This window comes from Bubalus bubalis, chromosome 2 (assembly GCF_019923935.1).
Source record: "Bubalus bubalis isolate 160015118507 breed Murrah chromosome 2, NDDB_SH_1, whole genome shotgun sequence".
Classification (NCBI taxonomy): domain Eukaryota; kingdom Metazoa; phylum Chordata; class Mammalia; order Artiodactyla; family Bovidae; genus Bubalus; species Bubalus bubalis.
In genome coordinates, this window is record NC_059158.1 from 54,125,801 (window position 1) to 54,145,141 (window position 19,341).

The window sequence follows — 19,341 nt, forward strand, 5'->3', positions numbered from 1 at the left end:
TTCACACTTGTACACACTGCCAAGGTCACAGGGGCTGAGCTGGAACCCCCTGGATTTTCTAAGGTGAGAGATGCTACACCACCTCCCATCCAGGCCAAGTCACCTGGAGGCAAAACCTATAGGGAAAAAGCATGAAAATCATATGCAACACAAGTCAATCTTTATTGAAAACTGCAGTATTAATACATAACAATTTACAATAAACGTGCTTTTAAGAATTTTAAATCTGAGCTCATCTACTCATCAGATTGCATAAAAAATTAAAATAGTAAGAATTTACACATTATGGAATTGGCTCAGGATGGATGTTCCATTCCTTTGTATCGACTGACACCTTAGTTCAATGCAAAGGCGGGGAGTGCCTTTAACACTGGAAGACAATGTTGACTTAAGTTTTTAAAGAGTACTAAGAGAATGGTCTAAAAAAACAGTCTTCAAAAACCATTAAAAAAACAAAACAAAACAAAAAAAAAAACAACCGTTTCCTAGTCAGTAACAGGGGCTCCCTTAGGTCTCTCTTGAGTGGCCATCATCACAGCAATCCCCCAGGAACACAGGAGAGCTGGCCTTCTGCTAACCACTGGTCTGCACAAGGACCTACAGGAGACCAGCAGGGCTCAGGAGGCCAAGTAAGACACTCATCATCTCTCAACACCCGCGTCCTGGAAGCACAGCCTCCCAGTGCTCACTGCACGTTCCCTGCGCAGAGGTGCCAGGCTCTCCCGTCTCTGTCCCAAGTGACTGGAGGTTGGTCCTGGGGATTCAAATAAGATTACACCAGAGGTTTTCTATTCTTCAAGTCAATAGGGTAGGGAAAGACAAATCCTCTGAAACATCAACTCTGCAACTTTCTACCTGAAAAGATCAGACCCTTCTCTGTAGCATGTCATCTGCAGGCTCCTTTCAGAAAGCTCAGGCTGAGTGTTAAACAGCTCAGGAGAAAAAAACATGCCAACATTTGAAATGTAGAGAGGGAGTCACGCAGGCCGCCCTTCCCCTATGCCAACCACTCCGCTCTAAAGACACACCCCCTCCTTAGAAAGCACCAAGAGAAGAGCCAGAAGCTGTCCCCCACCTCAAGCCCCACATCCTCAAGCCTGCCCTTGCATGGCCAGAGGATGTCAGACAGGTGTCCTATCCTGTCTGGGAGATGCCCAGGCTGGCAAGAACTGGGGCGTCCAGCCGTTAGCTGCCAGATAGGGAGAAGGCGGCCCAACTGGTCAGAGTAATACTGTTTCCATATGTCTACCAAGTTCAGGTGAAGAAGTCTGGGTCTCCTTCTTAAACAGCAGGCCCAACATGGATGCATCCAGTGTCAGCTATGCTCTCGCCCCTCTGTGACAGGACAGCACTGCGAGACGGGCACACCCCGAGCCCCCAGATCCTCTTCCTGTGTGTGCAGTGCCAACGCCAGCAGAGGGAGAGGCACTACGAGCCCGGTCTGGGAGGGGGCACACACTGACCAGGTTCCCAGCCTGAGGCTCAGGACCGCCCCTGGCTCCTATAAACACCGCATTTGCATAGCACTCAAGAAACAGAGTCACGTAATGTAACTGGGAGGCCTAGTAACCAAACCAACGAAAATGTTCAGAGAAGACTGAACACAAGAGACATAAAAGATCCTGAAGTGCCTCTGTGCTTGTTACCATGAGTGGCCCTGGTCCTGACGCTGGCTGCACCCCTCAAAGATAGCAAGCTGATGGGACCATCACTCATCGGAAAATGTTCAGTCACCTGGCCCAGATCCAAACAAGAGAAACATATCTCCTAAACCTTAGAGGAGGGCTATAGAACAGAATTTTTAAAAAATACCCATGATGGTATCTGTTACAGAATTAATTCCTTTACTCGCCTGTCTCAATTTCTAAAATAACTGTAATTTAGCTAAAAGACTCTCAAATTAAGAATGTCACATACGAAAAATGCAAAATTTCTCTGAATATTCTACTATTGTGCTTAGGATATCAAATTATGCATTTTATTACAGAAGCTCTATTCCTTAATTTTACTGGAACTAAATGCTGCTAAAATTACAACATATGATAGTTTTGTTATACTATTCATTATGTCCAGATTCTCACCTGCTAGACACGCTCTACCTTTCATACTTGATAACTGATGCCCTGATAGTTTCAAAGTTGAAAAAGACTTCCACACATAGGTATTCCATAATGCAGCAGTATTTGATGAAGCTTCCCAGCTCAACCTCACAAAAGGGAAGTAAGATTTTTTAGAAATTAAAGGGGGCTAAGTATTTATAAGTTGATGTAAATGGGGAGAAAACACAACCCACTCTTTTTTTTCTCTTAAAAACACCATTTAATTCAGTGCTCGTGAAAACACTCACCCTGTGTGTTGTGTCTCAGACAATACTGAAGAAACAGCCTCATAACTTCCTCCTGAATTCAAATGACTGTAACCCTTACAGGTGTGTGTGTGTGTGTGTGTGTGTGTGTGTGTGTGTGTGTGTGTGTGTGTGTGTGTGTGTGTGACAGAGAAAGACTGGGACTTTTTAAAGAGTTATACAAAACTCAATGACTGTAACCCTTACAGGGGTGTGTGTGTGTGTGTGTGTGTGTGTGTGTGTGTGTGACAGAGAGAGACTGGGACTTTTAAAGAGTTATACAAAACTCACTTACTACACTAAACTGGGGAAACCTACTTCTCTGCTACCGATCAGTTCTGCCCCGGAACCATCAGAACATTACCAACCACCCACTAAACAGATAGAATAACCAACAATGAGTTGAAGTGGACATGGTGTGCCTGGGGTAAATAACTGCTACACACACAGACACACACAAACACATACATACACAGGTGGGTTAAGTGCTCTCCAATTTAAAGTACTTATAAGTAAACATACTATGTTACAGACAGTAGAAATAAATCTTCTGTTTACAATGATCCATGCAAAAATATCCCTAAACTTTTTATAAAATAAAATGTGAAAAAGAAAACTATGACGAATACTTACTATAGAAAATACGGTTACCAAAGGCTCAGCGGTCAGTTGTCCCACTCACCAACCAGGGCTGAATGCCATCCCAGTGCCAGAGCCCTGATCAGCTGCCAGAGCTGTAAGAAGAGTTAGGGTCCCCTCCCCAGCCAAGGCCCACAGCACTCGAAACGATGACAGGGTGGAGTGGGGCACCCCCACCCCCAACAGGCTGAAGGGCCACAAACCCTCACCACCCCCAGCCCCTCTGACTCCATCTGAGGACAGGCAGACACATACAACCATTGATACAGGCTGGGGACATTTAAGCAAAAAAAAAAAAAAAAAAAAAAAATCCTCTTGGCTTCTTATGTACAATACTCAGATTTTAGACACAAACTCCTTTCTGTAATGACAGGCAAACACGCTCTGACTGGCATCCCTGTTTCGATGCTGCCTGGCCCTGTGCTGTCCACCGCTTTGTGCCAAGTCTCCTCAGCCACAGGAGAGATGGTCGAAGGGGACACAGACAACAGGCCAGCCACTGCCTCACCCTCCCACTCCCATCTCCACAAGCCCCTCCAAGTGTCCGCAGGACAAGTCCCCATCAAGCGGGGGGCCTAAGGACAGCCACAGCCCTGCCTCTCTGCAAGAAACCATCAGTGTCAAAGCTTTGTTCCCGTTTAACAGTTCTTCAATGTACAGCTTTCTTCGTAACACAGCTGGTATCGTTGCCCTTCCTTGTGGGAGGGAGAACAGCAATTCCTACACGTTTTCAGGAGACTAAAACATTTCTCAGGGGAAAAAAAATAGGGATGACTTTTCCTAAGCTAAATAAAGGAGAGGCCAATACCTCCTCCAAGTGTGGCTGTTTCTCTTCCATCCCAGGAAAAAAATTTAAGCTTTACAAAGGACTTTTCCAATAAAGATATAGAAAACATTGTATCCATCTGTAAGTGATTTGTAACAAAAATTTAGACAGCGTTTAGAGAAAACTGTTTTGCTGTTATATCACCTCACTGTACTGGCACCCTACTCTAATCTTTCATGGTAATCCCTAAGAACATCCACAGCACACAGACCCCACAAGCCTAAATGGAAAGAAAGCCATTAACCTGGCTGCACCCCAAGCAGTGCTGGGCCTCCCCACACTCTCCCCGTGCCTGCAACTCTCTCTCACTGTGGTCAGCGTGAAAGGAACAGATGGCTGGAAAGTCAAAGTCCACGTATCCAACTGGCAACCCACCTCAACCCCAAAAGGCTGAAGAATCATCGAAGAGATCTCAGATGCTCTATGAAGAAATTCACTTTAACACTTATAACTTTAAGACTCTGCATACATTACAACAGTGCATTAGTGATACAAGTTGTAAAATACTTTTCCATTCCTTTGGATTTTGCATATGATGGTTCTGCATCAGTCACTGCAGGTAGATTGAGCAAGCTTTTTGTGTGTGTGTGTGTGTGTTTTTTTTAACATGCATTCAACTAGATATGATTCAGAATAGATTAATACTCCCTTTTATCATTACAGTTAGCTAAAAAGTTGCCTGGCAGCCCACCAAACAGGATCTGCTGTAAGACGAACCCAAAGAGTCCACTGGAGACTGAGGGCGCTGGGACCTGCTAGGCTGGCTGCAGTAGTGTTTAGCTAAGTGTCGAGAGCATTACGAAGAAAGTCCTGGTTGGAGGCAGAAGGCCTGCAGCACCAGCTGTGGAACCTCCATGATGTGACTGCACAGCTCCATCCACAAACCTGAGGGTGGGGAGAAAGCGGGGCACACAGTCACACACAGCTCCTCTGGCACCACTGCTCTGAAAAGGAGCCATTTCAACTGGAGGAGGAGGAAATCCACTAAGACAAGAACGGGCAACAGCAAAAGAGGCGACTGTGCCTGGTTTCTGAGAACTTCCAATTACAACTGGAATCCTCCTTCCTCCAGGAGGCGGGCAGGAGACCAGAGCAGAGCCCAGGTAAGGAGCACTGTGCAGGGGTGCACAGCAAGAACTCAAACAGCTTCCTCTTCCTTCCTTCCTTTGTAGGGTCCCAGGAAAGACAAGAAGTTAAATGTGGCATCGCCTTCAAATCATCAGGTATCATTTTCCTTGTCACTGTTTAAATTGTCATAGATCTCCCATTCTCCACTTTAAAAAAATACACTTTCGTCACAAAGCTAGGCCTGGGCTTCATTGGTCACTTACGTTTGCAGGGTGATCACCACTGAGGGGGCACATAGCTGTAGGTGGGCGTTCCTGGGGCCCGATACGTGGGCACAGTGACAGGGTGGGGAGCAACAGGAGTTGGGGAGTGGGCAGTCAGCAGGGTACCTAGAGGGAAGAGCAAGCATCTCAGTGGAGGGCAGCACTCCCCTTGCCCCAGTACCTCCAACAAAGAGAGCTCCTGCCCGACCCTTGTGGCAAGGAGAGAGGCAGAGAGGAAGAGGGGTGGCCGTGACCCACAGTGCTCTCAGAACCCGATTATATGCAAGCCAAGGCTGTATAAACACAGCAGGCTCACAGTGACGGCATGTGTGTAGAAGCCTGTGTGCTTCCCCTTCACACAAACGTACTGAATTACTTCTGCAGGTGAGATGACAAAAACAAAACAAAAATGTTATTTAGTCTTAAAAAGGAAGGAAATTTGTCACATCCTACAATATGGATGAACCTTGAGGACATTATGCTCAGTGAAATAAACCAGTCACAAAAGACAAACACTGCCTGAGTCCACGTACATGAGGTCCCTAGTGTAGGCAAATGGATGGTATGGAAAGGAGCGTGGTGGTTGCCAGGGTCTGGAACAGAGGGAGGGGGAGGTGTTTGTTACACAGAGCTTCAGTTCTGCAAGACGAAACGCTCCAGAGATGTGACACAACAGTGTGATACCACCAGCGACCTCTACACTTGGAAATGGCTAAGATGGTAATAACTAACTGGGAAGAAGGGAGGGAAGCAGGGAGGTTCCCGACTGTGCAAGCTTCTGAGTACCTTAAGCTAAGCTTATTTTCCCTATAAATACAGGAAACTCAGCAGCCATTTGTGTCCACTTATAGCCAAGAACCACCTCAAACCTCACAGCCTCACCTGGACCCCTGCGCCCTGAGTGCACCCACACCAGGGCCTGCCAAGCCCTCCCTCCATGTGCCTCAAACACTGAGTTTCTATCTGTGCCAGACTCTCCTTTGCCTCTGGGGTAAGTGTGGGAAAACCAAATAAAATCAGAGACTGAGCAGAAAAACACACGGTATCCTGAACCACCTTTCTCTCTGACATTTCTCTTATGCTGAAGTAAAGTCTACAAAACCAAGAGGAAATAATGTATTTCTTTAAAAGTCAAAGCCATGGGCAATCCAGTCACTATGTGTACCTGGCCCCCCTGCACAGATAAGTTACATTCCCACAGGAGGTGACCTCACTCCTAGACATTTAACCAAGCCCTCAAATGCTCCAAGGTTCCATGGAGACAGGCTGGTCCAAGCCACGGATCTCTTCTCTCTCTGGTTTCTTTTCCTGACCTAGACTAAGCAGCCTTGGGAAATAGTCTACGTGCATGCCAAAGGATTTCTATAAGCAGCTCTTAGCTCTGTGAACCCAAGACTTGCTTTCTGCAATTCATGAGAACATCCCCATTAAGATAAGCTGGCCTGTGCTGGTAGCCCACACTAAAGGGAAGGACCAGAGGGTCAGCCCCCCAGATCACAGAATACCCCCCCTTCTGCTCCAGCTTTAACGTGCTCACCACAGGGATCTAGTCACTCCTTGTCCCTACAGCCAGGTAACTCAGTTCATCAAATTTGGAGAGGGCTAGCCAGTCATGTCTACGGAAAAGGTACCTGGCTCATGGTTCTAAACCCCACACTCAAACTCAATTGAAGGAGAAGGGAAAAGAAAGGAGAGGAAGTAAAGAAAAAGATAACATGCCATTCCTCCCAAAGGATCAGATGTCCTTTCACACAACTCTAGCAATGAAAAGTCAAAGCCAAGGGTCAGAGTTCTGGTGAACTCTCCCTTCCCCCAGCCCTCAGGCCATCGCAGAGGAGGCACCCCGGGGCCAAGGACTCACCCGCTGACATGGCCATAGTGGTGCCCGCCACCATACCCATGGTGACCCCGTTGCCTCTCGGTGGAGGGATGGGAGCAGGGTACACCGTCGCCGGCATGCCGTTGGGCTGCACCACCGTGGTGTGGTGGATGACATGAGGGGGTGCTGCATACAGGGGCTGGGTGTAGTACGTGCCTTGCTGGGGAAAGAAGAGAGACAGATGCCACAGGGGCACACACGCTGGGTCAGAGCCCCAAGGGGCCGACCCATCCCCACACACAGTGCCCAGGAGACCCTCATGACACCCACAGCGCACCCCAGGCCTACCTGTGCATACGGGCTCTGCTGGGGGTAGGCACTTCGCACGGGGTACACAGCAGTCTGGTAAGGGTTGGGGGAGGAGGAATACGGTGGCACTGCCCCGCTGGTGGGGGAACAGGACACTTTGTAAGGAGTGCCAGGAGTGTAACCTGAAACAAAGAAGTCCAAAGCCTAAGTTCAAACCCACACATGACCAGACCGAGGGAGGGAGCAAGTGTGCTGCAAGGAACAAGGTGGTATTCCAGTCCCGACCACAGTCATACTGGACACCGCCACCACAATCTGGCTTCATTTCTTAAACTTGAGGTGCAAGTATGTATGTGGGGGGTGGGGTGGCGGCAAGGGAGAACATTCTGAGTATATCTTCATATAGAACAGGAAAGAAACACCCATCTTGTCAGAATATGTATTAGCATGCCATTCCTGGAGCGCAATTTGGCATTAAAAGTATGTATTTCTTTTAGGCCCACCATCTATTTCTAGAAATTTGTTTAAAGAAATAAGCACATGAAAAGATGCTCAACATAGCTAGTCTTTGTTGTTACTGTTGATGTTTAGTCGCTAAGTCATGTCCGACTCTTTATGACCCCATAGACTGTAGCCTGCCAGGCTTCTCTGCCCATGGAATTTCCTAGGCAAGTATACTGGAGTGGGTTGCCATTCCCTTCTCCAGGGGATCTTCCCAACTCAGGGCGGGAACCCACGTCTCCTGCTTGGCAGGCAGAATGTTTACCACTGAGCCACCTGAGAAGCCCTATAACCGCAACTGTCATTGCTGTTCAATCGCCAAGTTGTGTCAGACTCTGAGACCCCACGGACTGTAGCCCGCGAGGCTCCTCTGTCCAGGGAAATGCAAATCAAAACCGCAATGAGGTACTGCCTCACACCTGTGAGAATGGCTATTAATAAATTAAAAACATAAATAACAAATGTTGGTGAAGATGTGGAGGAAAGGGAATCCTGGTACACAGTTGGTAAGAATGAAAACTGGTGCAGCCACTAGGAAAACAGTATGGAAGTGTCTTAAAAAACTAAAAACAGAACTACCAAATAAACCAACAATTTCACTGCTGGGTATTGTGACAAAGAAAATGAAACACTAATTTGAAAAGATACATGGATCCCAATTTTCATAGCAGAATTATTTACAACTGTCAAGATATGAAAGCAACCTAAGTGTCCATCAACAGATGAAGATGTATTAAATGCGCACACACACACACACACACAGGCACACAAGGAAGTATTACTCAGCCATTAAAAAAAGGACAAAATGTTGTCATTTGCAACAGCACAGATGGACGTGGAGGGTATAATGTTTAATGAAATAAGACAGAAAGAAAAACTGCATGATATCATTTATATGTGGAATCTTAAAAAATACAAACTAGCGAATATAACTGATAAAACCAGACTCACAGATACAGAACCAGTGGTTCACTGGAGAGGAAAGGAAGGAGGGAACAACCTAGCAGAAGGGGATTTCAGAGGTAAAAACTATTTTGTATAAAATAATCTACAAGGAAACACACAGAGAATATAGCCAATATTTCACAGTAATTAGAAATGGAATATAACCTTTAAAAATGGTGAATTAATTTTCAATTAAAAAGGAAATAAGCATAGATTTAAACAAAGTCTCAATGGTAAGCGTGCTCATCCCCAGTGTTGTTAATTGCAGCAAAAATAAAAGGAAAAAGTTGTCAAACAGTAGGGTTATGGTAAAGACTCCTGGGTCTAAGGTAGCAGTTGAACACACACACTTGCCTTTGTCCGCACCCAAAATTACAATAAAGCAGATTAATAAATAAAAAGACATAAAGCCACGAAGATAAGAAGGGAAGAAAAGACATTTTGGAACCTAAAAATCTTAGAACCTTTAAGAAGCAGAAATGGAAAATGACTTAGCAAACTCAAAAAAGCTACACTTTTAAGCCAGCAGTGAAGAGGGTCAAACAGCAGCCTGACAACAGAAAAGCCCCTTCCCCAATACCTAGATCCCCTGGAGGAGGGCATGGCAACCCACTCCAGTATTCTTGCCTGGAGAATCCCCATGGGTTGAGGAGCCAGGTGGGCTACAGTCCATGGGGTTGCAAAGAATCAGACACAACTGACCGACTAAGCGTACACACACACACACACAAGACCTAAAAACTGTCAGTACCCGTTTCCAGGAAGTGATGAAGGACCACAATCTGGAAGAGTGGTTGAGAATCTATCTAGTAAGCTGAAAGCTGCCTGGCTCCCCTTCCTAACTCCCCATCCCAAGAGAACAGTTTTTCTCCAGGAAGGGTCTCTGAGCTTTTACATTCACAGCAAATTTATTCCTACAGACTAAGCCCAACAAAGCTAGTAGAGGTGATGGAATTCCAGTTGAGCTAATTCCAATCCTAAAAGATGATGCTATGAAAGTGCTGCACTCAATATGCCAGCAAATTTGGGAAACTCAGCAGTGGCCACAGGACTGGAAAAGGTCAGTTTTCATTCCAATCCCAAAGAAAGGCAATGCCAAAGACTGCCCAAACTACTGCACAATTGCACTCATCTCACACGCTGGCAAAGTAATGCTCAAAATTATCCAAGCCAGGCTTCAACAGCACGTGAACCGTGAACTTCCAGATGTTCAAGCTGGATTTAGAAAAGGCAGAGGAACCACAGATCAAATTGCCAATATCCGCTGGATCATCAAAAAAGCAAGAGAGTTCCAGGAAAACATCTACTTCTGCTTTATTGACTACGCCAAAGCCTTTGACTGTGTGGATCACCACAAACTGTGGAAAATTTTTAGAAAAGGGAATACCAGACCACCAAACCTGCCTCCTAAGAAATCTGTGTGCAGGTCAAGAAGCAACAGTTATAACTGGACATGGAACAACAGAATGGTTCTAAATCAGAAAAGGAGTATGTCAAGGCTATATATTGTACCCTGCTTATTTAACTTATATGCAGAGTACATCATGAGAAATGCTGGACTGGATGAAACGCAAGCTGGAATCAAGATTACCAGGAGAAATACCTCAGACATGCAGATGACACCACCCTTATGGCAGAAAGCAAAGAAGAACTAAAGAGCCTCCTGATGAAAGTGAAAGAGGAGAGTGAAAAAGTTGGCTTAAAACTCAACATTCAGAAAACTAAGATCAAGGCATCTGGTCCCATCACTTCATGACAAATCGATGGGGAAAAAATGGAAACAGAAAAGTGTCAGACTTTATTTTTGGGGGCTCCAAAATCACTGCAGATGGTGACTGTAGCCATGAAATTAAAAGACACTTGCTCCTTTGGAAGAAAATTTATGACCAACCTAGACTGCATATTAAAAAGCAGAGACATTACTTTGCCATCAAAGGTCCGTCTAGGCAAAGCTATGGTTTTTCCTGTGGTCGTGTATGGATGTGAGAGATGGACTATAAAGAAAGCTGAGTGCTGAAGAACTGATGCTTTTGAAGTGTGGTGCTGGAGAAGCCTCTTGAGAGTCCCTTGGACTGCAAGGAAATCCAACCAGTCCATCCTAAAGGAAATCAGCCCTGAATATTCACTGGAAGGACTGATGCTGATGCTGAAGCTCCAATACTTTGGCCACCTGATGTGAAGAACTGACTCACTGGAAAAGACCCTGATGCTGGGAAAGATTGAAGGCAGGAGGAGAAGGGGATGACAGAGAATTAGATGGTTGGATGGCATCACCGACTCAATGGACATGAACCTGAGCAAGCTCCGGGGGTTGGTGATGGATAGGGAAGCCTGGCGTGCTGCAGTCCATGGGTCACAAAGAGTCGGACACGACTGAGCGACTGAACTGAACTGAAGCCCATCAGCAAACTGTGGTACAACCAAACAACAAAATACTACTCAACAATAAAAAAGGTATAAGTGCTGGTACACATATTAATTACATGGGATAGATCTCAAAAAAAGAAAATACACAAAAGCAGTCAGACACAGTAACACATGACATGATACTCCAAGAAAGACCAACATAATCTACACAGAAAACCAATTAGAGGTACCCAGGGATCAGAGGGCATGAGGGCATCTTTCATGGGAACAAAGTCACTCAACTGCGGTGGTGTTACACATCTGTATACAATCTGTATACGTGTCTAAACACACCAAACTGTGCACTTTTAAGGATGGCTCATCTGCAAATTATATCTCAATAAAAGTGCTTTCAAAAAAGTCTGACAAACCATTTCTCCTTCACTAAAATATAGCCACTGTTTTGTTCCACTACCTTCTGCTGTTTTTCAGGCAACGTCATAATTCCATTTTCCCAAAGCCTTTTATCTTTCTCAGCAAAGAACTGTCCCAGGTACCTTTTACAGTCTTTCAGGGAACTGAAAGTTTTTCAAGTAAGAGAATTTTGTAAAGACCAAAATAAATGGAAATCCAAAGGTGTAATGTCTGGTGAATACGGCAGATGATCCAGCACTTCCCAGTCAAGCTGTAACAATTTGTGCCTGGTCATCAGAGAAACATGGTCTTGCATTATCCTGATGGAGGATTATGCATTTTCCCTGCCTAATTCTGGACACTTTTTGTCAAGTGCCGCTTTCAGTTAGTCTAACTGGGAGCAGCAGTACTTGCTGGAATTGTTTGGTTTTCCAAAAGGAGTCCATAACAGAGGACTCCCTTCCAATCCCACCATACACCCAACATCACCTTCTTTGGATGAAGACCGGCCTTTGGTATAGGGTTGGTGATGGTTCATTTCACTTGCCCCACAGTCTCTTCCGTTCCACATTATTGTACAGTATCTACTTTTTATCGCCCATCACAGTTGTTTTTAAAACAAAAGACAGAATGTTTTCATTATGTGTAAGTAGAGAATCACATGTGGAAATACAGTCAAGAGGTTTTTTATCCTAAGTTATGTGGGACCCAAACGCCATAGAGATGAACATAACCAAGCTGGTGCAATGATTGTCAATGCTTGCTTCAAACATGTTGGCTGTCTCCTGAGTAGTACAGTGTTCATTGTTCTCAATGTCTCAATTTGACTGCTATCAACTTCAAGTGTTAAACCCGGCCGTGGAGCACTGTCCAGCAAGAAATCACCCTGAAATCTCACAAACCACTTCTGACACATTCGATCAGTCACGGCACATACTGCACAAGTCTTTTCTTGCACTTCAGTTGCGTTTTTACCTTTCTTGAAATAATCAAGCATGATATGCCAAAAATGTTGCTTTTTTTCTACCATCTTCAATAATAAAATGGCTACAGAAAAATTCACCGATTTTGATTAGATTCTTAAAAAAATGTATGCTCATATGATAGCTGTCACAATACAATCTAACAAAACAGTTCTGAATGAAGTTAAAAACAACTAAGTGCTCCTAGAACTTGCCTTATGGGCAGGGGTGGGGGGGGGGAGCTTTTTGGCTAACCCAGTATTTTGAAATTCACTAAATATGTAAGTAAAAACAATGCCAAAATTTGAAGACACCAAAATTTAATAACAATTCTGGGCTAAAAGAGAGTAGAATAAACAGACTTTCAGGATTTGGAAATGCAACTTTAAAGACAAGAGCAGTTAAGTCCCTCTCTCTAGCTGCTCATCTACCAGTATTTAAGAGAGACAGAAAAGGAAAGTGATGGTTTCACAGGTATGGTGATGGTTTAGTTGCTAAGTCGTGTCCGGCTCTTGCAACCCCGTGGATTGTAGCCTGTAGGGCTCCCCTGTCCATGGGATTTTCCCGGCAAGAATACTGGAGTGGATTGCCAGTATAGACATGTAAAAATCCATCACATTGAACCTTTAAATATGTGTACTTAACTGTACACCAATTATACCACAATAACGTAGCAAAACATTTTCTTTAAATATAAAGACAAAAAGGTGACTACAAAAGCCACCAACTTCTAACCATGCACTGACACTCCCAGAAGACGGCTCAATAACAGCTCCTAATCAGAGACGGAAATGAGACGGTGGTGGCTGGTGGACACATTCATGATCAGTCACATGACGGAAGCGCTGTATCAGGGCAGAGGGGCTATGCATCGCCAACACCAGCTGCCATGCTCAGGGCCAACAGAGCCCATCAGAGAAGGTCCAGCCCTCTTGACAAGGTGCCGTCTTCAGGGGAAAAGCACAGGGAAAGAGAACACTGCCAGAGCAGCACTGACACAGTCCTGGCAGACAAAAGCAGGAGCAGGCGGTCACAATGGAAGGCTGCGAATGAAGGCAAAGTATGTCTGGACAGCTTCCTCTTCCCAGAACTAACCTCTCCTTCCCATTTCTCAAAACCATGCAGCAGTGGCATCCTTGAGTTATTAACTCACAGAACACTGCTAAACGTGGTCCCAATGGCCTGAATTAAGAGATTCTCACAGGAGTCACTGAACTTATATCTGACCAAAAGGATACCAGTTTTTTATAAAAATGTCAGACAATCAAAACAGTCACAGAATTGCATATTTTGAGAACAAGTGCTAAGACTTCAAACTTGAAAATCACATTCAGAACCTCTGGGGCTAGCCAGTTTTCATAGGTTGAAAAGAACCAACAAGGCCCCCTCTTCTTCATTGTACAATTAAAAAATATCTATGACATAGATGTAACAACTGGAAATATAAATACGGACTGTAGTATTTGATACTATTCAAGAATTACTGTTATTTTTTAGGTGTGGTGATACGTATTTTAAACTCATCATTTAAAGATAATATTGTAAAACTGATGAATATGCTGTCTTGAGACTGGCTTCAAATAACATAGGGAAACTGATGGGAATACAGATGGGGAAAAAAAAAAGCACCTAGAAGCTATTAACTGCTAAGGCCAGGGCATGGGCAGGTGGACCCCATACTGTTGTGTACTTAGCTATATTGTAACTGCTGAGGTTAGGGTGTGGGTAAGTGGACATCATACTGCTGTGTACTTATGTATTTTTGTATTAGAAAATTTTCACAATAAAAGGTTTTTCAAAGTGTTTTACAAAGGTGAAGTAAACTTATGGATTAAAACAGACGAAACATAATGAATTCAACTTTTTAAACAAATCCAACGTGTAAGTTTTGAATAGATCTTGTTTCCAATTTTTTTTTAATTTTTGGGACAACTGGGCAAATTTAAATGAGCTATCAAATAACTGAAAGAATTACAGCTTCTAAGCATGGTAACTATCGTGGTCATGCAGTGGAATGTCTTCATTATAAGGGCCGTACCGAAGGACAAAAGCCTAAAAGACTGTAACTCTGAGCTGGTTTGGAACACACACACTCTCTCATACGGTAGATAAAGCTCGCGTGGCGCAGTGGTGACTGCTGAGTCTCAGTGCTGGGTATTACGGATTCACTGTATCGTTCACTCCATTATTCTGTATATTTGAAAATGTTCTGTAGGAAAATAAAGTGAAAAAAATAATGCCTTCAGATTGTGGCGCACAGCTGAGAGAGGATCTAAGAAAATGCCCAGGAAACAACAGTCATGCAGGAGCTAAAGGGACAAGGAAGGAAGCAAGCAGAGGTCCACCACTACTAAGAAATGAACACAAAAGGCTGCTGAGCCTTTACTAAGGCCATGATTTAGGACAGCATGGTCTTTAGCAATCTGATCTGAAAAATAACCTGATCTGATTAGCTACACAAGCAAATAAAGGTCAATACACACAGCCAACGTCCTATAGAAAGGCATAGCTCTACAGGACAAACTATTTCATAAACAGAATAGAAAATGGAGAAACCGTCTGAGGAAGTGAAAACACAAGCAACACGTCCATGACCTGAAAGAAAGATTAGGAGAAAAGAGCCTCTAAGAAACTATTCAATACTGAATATTCAAAGTTCAAGATTCCTAATAAGAAAGTCCATGACCATTTTGTCACTATTCTAACTTCAGCAAGAGCCTGAAGCTTGAACTAAATAGAAAAAAGAAGCTGTCCACCTAAATAAGCCTCAAGGACACAGTATAAAGCAAAGCTAGGAAGATCTAAGTACACACCCCTCCAGAGCCTGAGCCCTCTGACTCAGCAGCACTCTTTCGCCCCACCACACCCACTGAATCAACAACAGGCCAACATAAGATGTCAAGTGTTTTTTAAGAGACGCTAGAGGCCTACTGTGGCAGAGGTCCATCAGCTGGCCTGAGGTCTCTTAATCACCTGAAATGTCCTTTTTACACCTGCCTCATATGTACATTTTTCTGAAGATAAAAAGATGACTAATGATGTACTTAAAATGTGCACATCTCATATGTGTATATTTCACCTAAAATCAAAACCTAAAAGAACTGTAAACAAATACAAACAATATGCACACTGAAATACATGGGGAAAGTGTATCAACATCCACAGCTTAGTTCAAAACACATGAAAAAACAAGGCACACTTCAGGATGGATGGAGTAAAATGTCTAATTTTAAAAGTTGATTTTAAAGTTTAACTGTAGAACCCTGACAGTCCATTTATCGATGTTCACTGAGTTTTTTCCAGCTTCTCTGTATACTGGAAAAACAGTTACCCACTCTTTCTGCTAATTATAACAACAATTTCTAATATATATATTATCCTACTGCTTATTCTTATAACTGTGAACTATGTCCTAAACTTAGAAATTGATTTTGGCTTTTCGTATGGGCACAAATATTACATCACTTTCTATCCAACACTGAAGACAAATCAATTTCAAGGGATGCAAACAAGTCTCTCAGTCAAAAACCAAATGTCTGTAGACACATTCCTTTTTCTTTCATATAGCACTAGATTCATTGTGTCACAACAAACAACCTCAATAGGAGTCTTACAAACTTAAAATTAAAAAATACAAATAAACACATATACATCTCATAATATCAAAAACAGACAAAGCCTTTGTGAAATAATTTTTAGATGTGCCAATGATTCATAATACAAAACCAAATACATTTATTGCTTGGTCTTTCAAAAACAGTTAACAGCTTTCCACATGCTCCTTTCCTAGAGATCATTCATAAGGATGCCACACAGACCACACACTAATCAGAGCCTTGCCCCTCCTCACTCTCAGGAGACACACACTGCCACGGGCTGACGTCTCTGGGCAGAACTCATGCACAGACAGGGCCACAGCTCTCCAACTGTGAACTCTGAGGGGCAGAAGCTTTTTACTTGGAAACAGATCATTCCCCCCCCCCAAAGTACTGCATACCACACAGATTTCATATAATAACTTTCCAAGTATAAGACATTTACTTAGGAAATATGGAAATTCAGAAATATACAGAACATGTGAAGAGGAAAAACCTGCACCAAACACAGCATCATGAAATTTCAGAACCCAGAGACAGAGCACCAAAGATAAGCCCAGCTCAGTCAACCAAGCATCAGAAAGACACTGGGTCTTCCTGGGGGTCCAGTGGTTAAGAATCCACCTGCCGATGCAGGGGTCAGGGGTTCAATCCCTGGTCCAGGAAGATCCCACATGCAGAGCACCTATAGCGCCTAGGCTGCAACTGCTGAAGCCGCGCCCTACAGCCTGTGCTCCACAGGAGCGGCCACCGAGATGAGGGCCCCAGGCACCACCGTGAAGAGCAGCCCCACTCGCTGCAACCAGAGATGCCCGTGCGCACCAACCAAGACCTAGCACAGCCAATAAAGACACCGCATGTTCTTAAAAAGATAATGACATTCTCAATGGCAACAACAAAACTGGCAAATAATTCAGCAACATTCCCAAAATTCTAAGGGGAAATAACTGTTAGCCTAGAATTCTATATCCAGACATACTAACCATGAACTGTGAGTGCAGAATAAATCGTTTTCAGACATGAAAAATCTCAAAACTATGATTTTCTGATATTCTCTTGAGAGATTACTGAACAAAGATCCTCCACTAACACCAAGGAATAAACTAAAAAAGTAAACAAAGAATCAAGTGGAAGGAAAGAGGCGCGAACTCCCTGAGATGATGGAGGAGAAAGACCCAGGGTAAGCCCCCAAGGACAAGCGGCCAAGGCCAGAAGATGAGAGAAGGTTTCAAAAAGACATCACCAAGAGGGGAAAACACAAACACCTTATATGGCCTAAAAAGCTGAGAAGAGATTCCACACCTGGGCTGAAGCTAAGGGTTTAATTAACTATGTAGTTATAGAAATCTAGGGAAGAAAAAAGTAACTGCAGAAGAAAACAGCCAGACGTTTGCAGCAGTGTGCAATGCTGACATGGTCACAGCAACAGAGAGAGGGTGGGAGCTACTCTCCAGTTGCAGTGCACAGGCTTCTCATTGCAGGGGCTTCTCCTGTCACAGGGCACAGGCTCTAGGGTGCTTGGGCTTCAGCAGTTACAACACGTGGGCTCAGCAGTTACTGCTCCCAGGCTTAGAGCACAGGCTCAACAGTTGCGGCGCACAGGCTTAGTTGCTTCACAGCATGTAGGGTGTTCCCAGATCAGGGACCAAACCCATATTCTCCTACACTGGTAGGTGGATTCCTCACCAGGGAAGCCCTATCCATTTAAAATACAGTAATGTGTACATGTCCGTCCCAAACTCCTTAACTATCCCTTCCCCACATCAACCATAAGTTCAAAGTGAAGCTTAATTTTTAAACAAATCTGGGATCTTACTTCATGGACATAATTCTGAGTTTAAAAAGAAAAAAAGCAGCATATCATAAAGCATTTTCACTTATTTAATATCCCTCTCAAACAAATAGTAAGACCAGTTAAACACTGAAATAAACCAACAGTTTAATCAAACCATTACTTTACTAGGTAGATCTGCACTTACACATAACTATTTGCATACTGATCTCAATTTTAAGCTTCTTTCTATTATACTGCCAAACTGTCCTCCAAACATGTTTCCCTAATTTATCCACCACCAAGCCATGCATGGAAGCAATCACAGAAGCCTTTGCATCACTCTTAGCAATATTTTCATCTTGTAAAAAGACATTGCCAATGTAATATCTAAATCACCTCTTACACAGAGCGTACTACAAAAAACTGAATGTTTTCTTGATGATCAATGCAAATATGATGTTAGTTACAGATACTGCTGGCTGTAAATGGGAGTAGAAAAGAATCCTGAACGTGTGCCTGAATGTGCCTTGGGAGTATGACTGCATGCTTACTGCTAGAATCCTCAAATAACATAGCTGAAGAGATATAATGAGTCATTAAATAAATGCCAAAAATGAAACGTCTTTCCCAGGAGTGACACAGTCAGGATTTGCGCCACATCTTGCTAACACAACAGCCTGAATGCTTTCCAATATTGTTCTGATTCCAAAACCGGACATTCTCCTCCAGATGCACATGTAGTCAGCTTACTATGCTTATTCATGAGAATGCAATTAATATCACCCTCATCTCCAGATTCTGAGTAATGGAATCTTTCAGCAAAAGACACATCATCTCATCGTTAAGGTTCTCTAAACCCTCCCTATGTCACACTTCTAAGAACTAAGACATAAACAGTGTTAGGGCTGCAAAAGTGCTTTAAAGGCCACATACACATACACACTCCATATACTACACATCAGCTTTGTCTGAAAATCTGGTGGAGAGAGAACCAGAAGACTGAGAAAGTAGCAGAAATGGAGAAAATTTTTAATTTTTTTACAGTGACAAATTTTTACTTAATCAACAGATAAGAAAAAAGGCTCACTAAAAAAGGAAATTTAAAAATTCAAGTTATTAAAATACTGAGAGGATCTCAGAAAAAGAAGGGATACAGGTGTAGTCCAGACTCTAGTCAGGTGGCTAAAAGCACTCAACAGGACACTGGTGGGACTTTCAAAGTACCATTTATTTTTTTTGCAAATTTTACACACATCTTTATTCCCAGCATCTAACAATCTGAAGATCTGGCAATGCTGGGCCAGCAGTGTGGCAGATGACAACCATCTAGCACTCAACAGGGGACACCCATTCAAACAAGGCAGGTCCTCTTGGCAGCCACCATGCCCATCACGCCCACTACTCCCCCCTGCAGGCCCCAGCTTCTGGGTTAGAGGAACAGCTTGAGAGCAGTCTTGGAAAGAAAGGACCCAGTTCTCTACAAGAAGGAAGAGGAATGGCAGCTGTTCTACAGGTTGGCAAGAGGAGAAAGCTAT

The 19,341-nt window shown here is 43.6% G+C and overlaps 1 protein-coding gene across 2 annotated transcripts in view; it reads right to left on the reverse strand.

Annotated features, from left to right (window-relative positions):
- Positions 1-143: 143 nt before the first annotated feature.
- Positions 144-19,341, reverse strand: part of FAM168B (family with sequence similarity 168 member B) — a 40,241-nt gene continuing 21,043 nt past the window's right edge. For both annotated transcript variants that reach the window (XM_025272820.3, XM_025272816.3), the window contains 4 exons: positions 7,308-7,450; positions 7,002-7,179; positions 5,141-5,266; positions 144-4,694 (listed from right to left, as the gene is read on the reverse strand). In XM_025272820.3, coding sequence (XP_025128605.1) covers positions 5,154-5,266; positions 7,002-7,179; positions 7,308-7,450 — 434 coding nt within the window. In that variant the 3' untranslated portion in view covers positions 144-4,694; positions 5,141-5,153. The remainder of the gene's footprint in view (positions 4,695-5,140; positions 5,267-7,001; positions 7,180-7,307; positions 7,451-19,341) is intronic.